The sequence below is a fragment of the Pan troglodytes genome, chromosome 11 (genome assembly GCF_028858775.2).
Source record: "Pan troglodytes isolate AG18354 chromosome 11, NHGRI_mPanTro3-v2.0_pri, whole genome shotgun sequence".
Taxonomy (NCBI): Eukaryota; Metazoa; Chordata; class Mammalia; order Primates; family Hominidae; genus Pan; species Pan troglodytes.
This window is the reverse complement of record NC_072409.2, coordinates 3,494,099-3,505,308: the sequence shown is the minus strand read 5'-3', so window position 1 is coordinate 3,505,308 and position 11,210 is coordinate 3,494,099. Positions and strand designations below refer to the sequence as shown.

Here is an 11,210-nt window from a genome sequence, read left to right as displayed (position 1 = left end):
ACCTCTTTGAAGCAGAACATCTTTAGCAAACTCTTCCTCGTTCCCCGTTCTCAGCTCATGGTGACATCTGCTCACCGCTGAACAAAGGTGGGAGGATGGGCCTGGGCTCTTTGCCCAAGGCCACAAGCAAGTCAGCCTGTTCCCTGGAAGGAGACCGTCCCCCTGCAGGGATGACAGTCGCCATGGGATCCCCAAGGGGCGGGGGGTAGGGAGCAGCCCTGGAGATGATCTCGCACCTCCTGCTGGCGTCACCAAGCCCGCGGAGAGGAAGCGGCTGTCACTCGGAAGATGAGAAATTGGAGTCTGAGGGAGGCTGGCTTCTCTAGCCCTATAAGAGGGCAGGCACCTTTTGAAGCAAAGACCAGAAGAGATGGAGCTGGACAGAGCTGTGGGGGTCCTGGGCTCTGCCACCCTGCTGCTCACTTTCCTGGGCATGGCCTGGGCTCTCCAGGCGGCAGACACCTGTCCAGGTAAGGGCACTCCAGGGCCTCCTCTTGGAAACTTCTCGTCCCTGAAAGCTGGCAGCTTCGTGATTGGTGGCTTCCTGGCTTCCAGGACTCGCACCAGGCCGTGTGGAGCATCGTCTAGTCAGACAGCAGCTCTGCGTGCCTCATCTTATGTGAACAAACGCAGAGGCCCTGAATGGATGCGGCATCTCAGAGACGGAGCTTCCTCTGCTTGCCCTCCCATAATGGAAACCGAGGCAGGTTTCCAGTCTCCCTGGGCCACATGTCCCCCTCTAAGCGTAAAAAGCGTAGTCATGGTGTTGTGTGGGGAGGTGAGGCTTGTGGCGCCAGCTGGGTAGACACCAGTCAGATATTCTGCCATGGTCGCCATCACAGAGAGATAGGGTGTGAGGTGGGGATAAGCACCCGGAAAGACAGGGTGTCAGGCGGGGATGAGCACTGCAGGACCTTTCCATCCAGGACCTGCTGGGCTCTGGAGATGGCAGTTCCCATGGTGTCCCTGATGCGGCACAATAAGGGTGGCATTGTCCCCGTGAGTTCTGGACCTCCTTCGGGGCTCCCGAGGGGACACTCGGGTGCCAAACCATGGGCTCCGGCGCATGCGAGGGCAGGTTGAAAATGCAGGTTCTGGAGTCAGGTCCTGACTCCGTCCACCCGGGGCTGGGATGCAGGGTCAGGAATTTGTGATGCTCCCGATGCTTGCAGAGATTCGTGTCAGGATTTCTGGAATGCATGTGAGACACAGAGCTCTGGGGTGTGCTGTGGCTAGCATCACGTTCAAGGAGCAATCCGTGGCGTGAAGTGTGACACAGGCCAGGAACAGCGGGGATTCACTTGGAAACTCCTAGTGGCTCGTTGTGGAGTGGTGGGGTTAGGGTGGCATTATTTTCTTCCTTAAATACTTCTAGAGTTTCTAAATGATCAAATAATAGCAAATGCTATTTTTGTAACACACTCACTTGAATTTGAGTTATCTAATTAAAAACAACAAGCTGCATTCCAGCTCTAGTTTCACACCAACTTGTTCAGTGTCCTTGAAGGACGCCTCCCTCTGTGGAGGAACAAGGTGGACCCACAGGAGCCCATCCACTCTCAGACCTGCTCCAAGATCAGGCGTGGGAGTTGCAATGGTAGCCTCTCTCCCTGTGTCGTTCTCACCCGATATTGATTACAATGATATGATAGATGACAACAGATGAGATTAGGATGCTGTCTTAAATGGTAGGAGCTGAAATGAACCTGCACCCCTCGGTAGGTAAGGGAACAGAGGCTCAGAGGGGTTCAGGGACTTGTTTCAGGACACACAGTACTGAGGAAGTAAGGTTTGCCTTCGGGCAGGGTAGCCTCCAAGGCCAGGGTTCTGCCCCAAATCACCTTTCTGCCTGACCAGTGCCCAAGAGGTGAGGACAGACCAAGTGCCCACCAGGGCAGGAAAACCTCCCTTCCAGGTGACCCTCCAGCTGAGGGAGGTGGCTGTGGCTATAGCCATCTGCCCAGTCCTGATGTCACCAAGGTGGCAGATGCCTTTCAGTTGAGTGGTATATCTATGGCTCAGTGGAGTCTTCAGGCCCAGGTGACACTGAGTGGCCACCTGTGTTTTTCTGCAGAGGTGAAGATGGTGGGCCTGGAGGGCTCTGACAAGCTCACCATTCTCCGAGGCTGTCCGGGGCTGCCTGGGGCCCCTGGGCCCAAGGGAGAGGCAGGCACCAATGGAAAGAGAGGTAGGTGCAGGCATGGCTGGGGGCACTGGCTCTTGCTCTTTTTGAAACCAGATGCTGAGTTGGGCAACACCCCCACCGTGGTTCCTAGATCGAGAGCTGGGTCAGGCCCCTGCAAGAGCCAGGAAAAGAACTGACTCCCAGGGCCCGACAGGGTTCTGACATGGAGGGAGCATCTTTCTTAGCTATTTCATGAGCTCACATTTGGCCATGCTTCTGTAGCTCTGTCTCCTAGTCCTGGATCCAATACCAGCTTTGCTCGGCCGCTGGCACGACTTCTAAGCTCTGTGTCCCTCCACCTTCCCCCCTCAACACGGAGGCCATGACACTCTTCTCCACCTGTCTCAGATGAGGAAACTGAGGCTCAAAGAGTCCAGGGATTTCGCTCTGTTCTCACACTTGGAAGGAAAAGAGCCGAGATTCTACCCATGGTCTCTGGATTTCCAGCTCCCGGCCCCTGAGTGAACAGGAGAGCCCCGTGAGGCCTGGGTCCTGGATCTAGAACCTTCTGGTGCAGGATGGGCAAGCCTGGGCGGGGCCACAGTCACATCGTAGCACGAGCAGGGTTATGGTCATGATTGGAAATGACAGCCGCCAGCTCCAGGATGGGCCCTTTGATCCTGGGCTGGGCAGTTTTGCTCAAGTCAGTGTCTTTGGAAATTGCAGGAGAACGCGGCCCCCCTGGACCTCCTGGGAAGGCAGGACCACCTGGGTCCAACGGTAAGGAGGGGACAAGAGTGAGAAGCGGCTTCAAGGCCCTTCCAGACCTGGCTGCAGAGGAATGTGGGCGGGTCTTCTGGCGCTGCCACGCTGTCCTCGCCAGAGCCAGCGCCTGCCCAGGCAGGGCTCTTGGGGCTCAGTCCAGGGCAGGGGTCTCAGTGTGGGGGAAGGGGTCTCAATGTGTGTGTGGGTTCTCAGTTTGGGGGAGTGGGGTTATCAGTGTGGGAGCTGGTCTCAATGTGTGTAGGGGGTCTCAGTTTGGGGGAGTGGGGTCATCAGTGTGGGGGCAGGGTTCTCAATGTCGGAGGAGGGGTTCTTGGTGGTGTAGGGAGAGGTTCTTGGGGTATGTGTTGGGGGAGGGGTTCCCGGTGGGCAGGCTGTGGGGAGGTGTTATCAGCAGGGAGGGAGGAGCTGTCAATATGGGGGAGAGGTTCTGGGATGGGGGAGAGGTTCTGATTATTCGGGGAGGGACTTTTAGTGTGGGGAGGGGTTCTTAGTGGGGGGGCTGTCTGTATGGGGGGGGGTTTCTCAGGTAGGGGAAGGTTTTCAGTGCAGGAGGATCTGCCCTGTGGGTGGGCCTGGGGCCAAATCCTGTCCCTCTAATGTGGACGTGGTCGTGAGAGGGTGGGGTGGGATTGTCTGCTCACCTCTCTAAGCCCCACTCAGTCCTGGCCTCTGTCCCCTGAGCATGAGGCCCTGTCTTGTCCCCTCCTCCTGACTCTGCTTGAAAACCAGGATCAGCCCCGGATGGCTTGGAGAACCATGCCAACAAGTTCCAAACACAGAATTAGTGGAAATTCTCTGCTTTAAAACAAAGAATTTTCTGATATATTTTCTTGAGGAATAAATTTTGAAGAGTCGGAGAAATATGCAGTAGGAAATTGAAGCTCCCTTTACTCACTCACCTTTACCCACAGACCTACTCAGAATAAGACCACCCTACACTCACCAAACCCCAGGCTCAGTCATGGGTTGTGTCTAAACATAAAATACGCAGGTTTGGTGCCCAGACCCCAAACAACACTCCCCACATCATATTACCGTGTCCACCAAGATGGGCTGTTTGCAGGCCTTGGGGCCTCAGGAGAAGCCTGAAGATCCAGGCTTCCTTTAGTTGGCATGTGGAGGCCTCAGCAGTCTCTGGGATGGTGGCCTCTGCTTCCCCAGGAACTTCTGAAAGGGGTGCATGTGGTGGAGGGGCCAGTGTAGGCATCCCTCGAGGGAAAGAAAAATTTGGTCAACAGAACCAGGGTCAGGGACTCCTTGGCTGGACCCATACTATCACCTCCTGGGGAGGCCCAGAAAATGGTGTCCGCGGACCAATGGGGGCTGAAGGGCTCTGATTTCCAAACTGTGACATGTGTGTCCTCTCTCATCCATGAACAGGAGCACCTGGGGAGCCCCAGCCGTGCCTGACAGGTGACTGACCACCCCCACACTCCTCCCACGGCTTGTGGCTGCCCTTGGCTGGAAGTCCAGGTTCATACGATGCCATTGCCAGAATGAAGTGACAAATATGAACAGAAGAAAATGGTTGCTTGCCCGTTTCCTTGTCCCCTGATTATTCAAGGAAGTGACAAATATTGTCCAGACAACTTACATACACTCCATGGCAATTTTTTTCTATTTCTAATCTACCCCAGAAGGCCGGGTGCCCAGGAGCTGAAGGTGGGGGTGACACTGGGAGGTGGGAGGGTCAGGCCAACTGGCTGCGGCCATCACAGCTGCGTGGGCCTGGGGGCCGTGTCCCTGTCCAGGCCTCAGAGTCTTGCTCTGTTCATACAGACGCCTATGGCCCTGCTTCTTCCTCCCAGGCCCCCCTCCTACTGCCCCTGCCCTGCCCAGGGCTCCTGTCCTGCAGCCATTCCCCGGGTTCCCTTCCCAGGCCCGCGCACCTGCAAGGACCTGCTAGACCGAGGGCACTTCCTGAGCGGCTGGCACACCATCTACCTGCCCGACTGCCGGCCCCTGACTGTGCTCTGTGACATGGACACGGAAGGAGGGGGCTGGACCGTGAGTGTGGGGCTGGGCAGAGGCGGTCAGCCTGGGAGTCCCGGAGGCCAGCCTGCACACCTGGTGGGAGAACACACTCTGGAATTCTCTATCCCCCTGGTCGGGGACAGTCAGAGATGATGGGGGAGGTGACCGGTGGATAAAAGTCCAGGCCTTTGGGGGAGGCTGGGAGAGGCCGGGTGCTCTCCTGCTGTGTGGCTTGGGGCTTGTTGCCTCCCCTCTCTGAGCCCCCATTTCCTCCTTCATCCTGTGGAGTCTGTGAGGAGAACAGGTGGGCGTGCTGGTGACCCTGCCTGTGATGCTCTGCCAACTACAAATGCTGCTCCTCTGGAGGGCGGGTCCCCCGTGCTGTGGGACGTCGGCCTGGCCCCCTCTGGCTCCTGTCCCCTGGCTTCTCCACAGGTTTTCCAGCGGAGGATGGATGGCTCCGTGGACTTCTACCGGGACTGGGCCACATACAAGCAGGGCTTCGGCAGTCGGCTGGGGGAGTTCTGGCTGGGGAACGACAACATCCACGCCCTGACCGCCCAGGGTAGGGCCGCTGCTGGGGCTTGGGGGTCAGGGGCCCTGAATGGGGGTGCCCCTGCCCCTTGGGCCTGGGCTGCCTGGAACACAAGAGCCTCTTGGCCCACAGGGGATTGGGCCCTGAGCACACTCAGGGTGGCACTGGGACCTCCGAGGGCTTCGTCCCTGCTGCAGGCTCTGGCAGCATCAGGATGGGAGAGGGTCAGAGCTTTGGGATGAAGGCCTCTTCAGGTCTTGGCCCCACTGGCATCTCAGGTCCTGAGAGGGGAAGGAGGGACACAGTGGCCCCATAGTGGAGTTTGGGCCCAACCCCAACTCTGCCTCTAATCCGCTAGGATTTGGGAGTCAAGAGTCTTGCCCTGCTGCTCAGCACACCCTGCCGGGTCAGAGCTACACAGGCCCCAGGGATGCTGCGGTGCTCTCCGCCCTCTGCCTCCATGGAGTCCAGACCTCCTTCCAGGCCCTGCCCCAGCTCCCCAGCTCCCATGTCTAAAGGTAGAGGGCCCTTCCGCTGAGACCCTGAAACCTTTCTCTAACAGGAACCAGCGAGCTCCGTGTAGACCTGGTGGACTTTGAGGACAACTACCAGTTTGCTAAGTACAGATCATTCAAGGTGGCCGACGAGGCGGAGAAGTACAATCTGGTCCTGGGGGCCTTCGTGGAGGGCAGTGCGGGTGAGTGTCTGCTTGGGGCTGTGTGGCCTGGGCTTCTGAGGGGGGTTTGGGAAGTGGAGAGAGCGTGCTCAGTGTCCTGGTAGCCTTGTGGAAGAGGCCTCACCTCTCTGAGCCAATTCGTCCATCTCTACACGCAGACACTAACATGTGTGCTCTGTGTAGCATGGGGGTCATGGGACACATCAGTGTACGACTGCAGAAATCCCAGCAAGGACATCTAGCAGGAAGGAAGTCTCTGCAGAGCAGGGACCTATGCACGGTGACAGCAGCTGATATCTCTGCGGGGCGTGGCTGGAAGGGGTCTGCCATGATGGAATCCAGAGTAGAGAATGATGATCCTGACCCCTGCCTCCTGTTCTTCTGTGAAATAAACATAGTACACATTAGGTGGCAGGGCTAGACCTAAAGACAATTTGCCAAGACCACTGCCAACAGCAGGGCAGCATTCACTGGAGTCATGGATTGCACTTCTTGGATTGTGCAGTGCACAACCTGCCTAACCATACATGGAGGACACACCAGGCCAGGCCTCAGGTATAAAGACTTATACTGTCTGTAATGATGTTACTGCCTGTAACGATGCTCACATTTCCTCCTGCACAGGTGATTCCCTGACGTTCCACAACAACCAGTCCTTCTCCACCAAAGACCAGGACAATGATCTTAACACCGGAAATTGTGCTGTGATGTTTCAGGGAGCTTGGTGGTACAAAAACTGCCACATGTCAAACCTGAATGGTCGCTACCTCAGGGGGACTCATGGCAGCTTTGCAAATGGCATCAACTGGAAGTCGGGGAAAGGATACAATTATAGCTACAAGGTGTCAGAGATGAAGGTGCGACCTGCCTAGCCCAGGCCAGCCTCAGGGTCAGGACACCTCCACACATAGTTGGTGGGGGGGTAGGGTTGGGAGCTTGGCCCTACGGTTTGTAAAAGAAACACATGTCGTGATTCTAAATTGGGTTTGTCTTGCTGTGCGGAAAAGGTTCAAATCCAGCTCTGTTTCCACAATCAACCCTTTCAGATTTGTGACATTAACTCACCTCAAACCTCTGTCTTTCCTTGACAATGAGTAAGAATGTGTTTCTGACCATGCCAGCAGGAACCTTCCTTAAGGACAAATACAAGACTTTGAAGCTGCGATGGGCTCAGAGTGCAGCCCTGCTCAGGTCCCTGGGCAGGCTAAACGCCTTCCTGGGGCTCGACCATCTGGGCTTCTCTGTGAGCTGGATGTCAGGGAAGTCAGAAGGCGCATTGGAGAGGAAGTTTCTCTTGCACTCAGAGATGCCGTTGCCTGTCCAAGGCCCCCAGCCTCCTAGCCGCAGCTCTGCTCACTCTCCCCCGTCACCCAGGCTTCCTGCCGCCTGCTGTCCTGGGTATTCATGGGATCCGCTCGCTACTTCCTCACAAGCCGAAGCAAGAGTGGCAGTGTGCCCGTGACTCCCTCATCAAAACGGAGAGAGCGGTTACATGAGGCAGGTGTGAGGGACCCGAGCACTCCTGAGGAGGGAAGAACCCTCCTCTTGGCCATGAGTGTCCATCCCAAAGCTGCCCTGCAGCCGAGCCCAGTGCAGATTGAATCAGAAAGCCAAAGCCCCTTCCACCCGCTTCTCTCAGGCAAGCTGCCTGCAAGAGAGAAAAGTGTATTAGTGCAGGAGCTTGTGTCTGCTGAGGATGGCACCTGGCCCTCTCCTCTCACCACCTCCCGGTCCTCCTGAGGACCCGTCCCCTGTCCCCGGTCCCCAGCCAGCTCAGCCTGACCAGGCTTTTAGAGGCTCCGCAGCCCAGCATCGGCCAGTGCTGACCCTTGTACGGCTGTTTGGGTCCCCGATCACTCTCATAACAGCCCTGCCCTTGTCCTATACCCTCTACCCAGAGAGGATCCAGAAGGGTCCAAGGAGGCCATGATCCCTCCCTGAGCTTTTTCACGCGGGCCCCCTCCTTCCCCTACGAGGGTCCATCCTGGGTCTTAGCTGGTCTAAGCCCTACACAAGTCATGGAGAGGGCTGTGTGTCTGGGACTTCTCGGGGCAGAGTGCACTGTTTCCTCTGAGTTCCTGGAGGGGGTGCGCCATGAAGATCAGGACACAGCCGTCTCCACCTTCCCTCCTCACTCTGGGTCCGAGGCCTGGGATGAGCCAGGAGAGCGGGAAGCAGGGATGGCCCTGGGCGTGGCCCTTCCTTCCTTCCTGGGCCCGCAGGAGGGGGCCACACCACCCACCCAGGGGGCTGACCCGTCCTCAGGACAGAAACTATCAAGCTGTCAAACCTGAGGGTTTATAACTAAATGACGGGGTGCTGCCCCAGGAAATTACACCCAGACATCTCTTTTCTCATAGACCTGGGTCCCTAGCTTTTAGACAGGGTGACAAATCATTGACAGGTGCTGACTTTACATGCACTGTGGCCTCACGCTTCAGCCATTCACTGCCAGGCAGTCTTCTAGGGCAGCAAAGAGCTCAGCCACACAGCCCGGGCCACAGTCAGGATGAGACCTGGCGTCAGACCTCCCCTCAGCACCGCTCACCCCCCATTCTGGGCATTTCAATCTCCAACAGGAGATTTAAATGAAGAAAACACGCACCTCACACAGCTGTAAAGGGAGGAACTGGGAATTTCTCCCAAATCTTGACCCTTGAGTTCTAGAAATGGGGTCGTCCCTGGAATGCATGATGGCATTATTCTGGAAGGCAAAAATAAAGCTATTTAATATAGAAATGTTTTTAGCCTGACAAGCCAGAGATTTTTAAAAATATTGTTTTTTTAAATTTTCTTAATTGAGAGATGAGCTAAAAAGTAACTTTTTCTAAATATTTAATGTAGCTTTGCTATACTTTATAAATACTGTCAAGCTTTGGGGGGGTTTGTTGGGATAAGAAAAAGTACTTATAAAAATGCAGTCAGTATGTCAGGAGGCTGGCGTAATTAACACAGCACAGGGAGGTCATGGAGGCTTGTGTAATTAACCTAACATAACATAAATGTATTTGCATGACATGTGCATCACATGTGCATACATGTGTGCGTGTGCACCTGCAGGGCCTCCGGGAGGTGTAACTGAGGCAGGCATTGGAAGGGCTCTGTAGGACCAGCTGGTACTGGGTGGGCACCTGGGAGCCGCAGGTGCCTGCTTCTCCCATCCCCTGAAAGACTTGGCTCCTTCAGGCCACCAGTGCTGCCTCAGGGTGTCTGGCTCCCCTCCAGAGCAGGGGGCTGAGCCAGGTTGGAGCCTAGGCCAAGGCCAAGAGTGTCCCCAGGGCTGGGCTGTCCCTGTCCCTCTGCTGGGGACCGCTGCCTCCCTTCCTGCTCTTCAGAGGTCTCAGGCCTCTGCTGTCGGGAGGGCTGGAAGAAGGGGCAGCAGCTGGCAGGGAGCCTGTGCCCACTAGACCCTAGATTCTTAACTGTAACTGTGGTTTCTGTGGCCAGGCTGGGGGTGACAGAGGCATTCAAGCCAGACTCCATCTGGAATAGGGGCTGGGTGAAATGAGGCTGAGGCCTGATGTGCTGCAGGCCCAGGAGGTTAGGCATTCTTAGTCATAGGAGGTTGGCAGGACGGGTATCACAAAATACAGGTCAGCATGCGGTAAAGAAGACGGCCAAATCCCACCAAAGCCAAGACAGTGACAAAAGTGACTTCCGGTCGTCCTCACTGCTCACTATATGCTAATTATAATGCGTTAGCATGTTGAAGGACACTCCCACGACAGTTTGCAAACACCATGGCAACTTCCGGAACTTACTATGTATGGTCTGAAAAAGGGAGGGACCCTCAGTTCCCTGCCCCTTTCTTGGAAAAACTCATGAAAGATCCACCCCTTGTTTAGTATGCAATCAAGAAATAAGTATAAAAATAGCCAGTTAGCAGTCCTCAGAGCTTCTCTGCCTATGGAGTAGTCATTCTTTTGTTTCTTTACTTCTTTAATAAAGTGGCTTTTACTTTATGAACTCGCCCCAAATGCTTTCTTGTGAGAGGTCCAAGAACCCTCTCTTGGGGTCTGGATAAGGATGCTTATTTTCCCCAAAGCTGTGAAGCCTTGCTTTGGCTGGAGTAACTGACATTGAAACCGCCACTGTAAAATTATGACTGAGACAATGAAAGAGATCTGACTTAACCAACTCCATCTTGCTTCTAACCTCCAAGCTGTGCTTGTTCATTCCTAGGCATAGGCTGAACTAACTTTGGGAGGAACTTAGTTTATAGTTTACAACAAAGATGATAATAGCCCTTTCCCAAAACCTCCTTCTTGCCTGAGGACTAGACTCCTTTTGTAGGACAAACAAATTAGCCACAAGATTAGAAATTATGGTTTAGGAGTCATGCAGCTGAAGGCTACACGATTCTGACCCTCTCTCAACTGCTCCTGAAGTCAGTACTTGGGATATTTTGCAGACCCTGCACTTGATGGATCAGCTGGCACCACCCAGCTCAATAAACTGGCTCGTCTGATCTTGTGGCCCCCACCTAGGAACTGACTCAGTGCAAGAAGACAATTCTGACTCCCTGTGATTTCATCTCTGACCAATCAGTATGTCCAGCTCTTTGGCTTCCCCCCAACCCTGACCAATCAGCACTCCTGGCTCATTCGCTTCCCCCCCAACTCACCAAGTTGTCCTTAAACACTCTGATCCCTGAATGCTCGGGTAGACTGATTTGGTAATAATGAAACTCTAGTCCAGTATCCTGCACGGCGGCTCTGCGTAAATTACTCTTTCTCTATTGCAATTCTCCTGTCTTGATAAATTGGCTCTGTCTGGGCAGCAGGCAAGCTGAACCCACTGGGTGGTTGCAACATCAGGAAGTCCCCGTCCTTAGGATGAGAAAGGAGCCCGCCCTGCAGGGCTGGAACCCCATGTATCAGGAAGGTGAAGCAGTGTACTCAGAAAGCTCCTCTGCAGGAGAGAGGGCCATTTAACAAATCTAGGCCCAGGGCAGTCCTCCACCTCTGAGGACTCTCCCCATGAAGGTGTGATGCTCTCTGGGAATGGGAGCACAACTTGACCCTTCCCTGGGATCCTCATTCTCCACGCTGCCCCTGCTACACCTTTTCCAGACCTCATTCTCACTCGCCTTCACCTCTCCAGAATCTGATGTG

General features: G+C 55.0%; 1 protein-coding gene across 2 annotated transcripts; it reads left to right on the top strand.

Annotated features, from left to right (window-relative positions):
- Window positions 1–335: 335 nt before the first annotated feature.
- FCN2 (ficolin 2) lies at window positions 336–7,133 on the top strand. 2 transcript variants are annotated; one of them, XM_016962042.4, is made up of 8 exons: window positions 337–470; window positions 2,075–2,188; window positions 2,852–2,905; window positions 4,292–4,324; window positions 4,791–4,918; window positions 5,321–5,450; window positions 5,983–6,117; window positions 6,721–7,133. In XM_016962042.4, the coding sequence occupies exons 1-8, from the start codon at window positions 371–373 to the stop codon at window positions 6,966–6,968; spliced, it is 942 nt and encodes a 313-aa protein (XP_016817531.3). In that variant the 5' UTR covers window positions 337–370; the 3' UTR covers window positions 6,969–7,133. The 2 variants fall into 2 exon arrangements, with proteins under 2 accessions (XP_016817532.3, XP_016817531.3); XM_016962043.4 differs by lacking the exon at window positions 2,075–2,188 and having other exon boundaries at window positions 336–470.
- The last annotated feature ends 4,077 nt before the right edge of the window (window positions 7,134–11,210 follow it).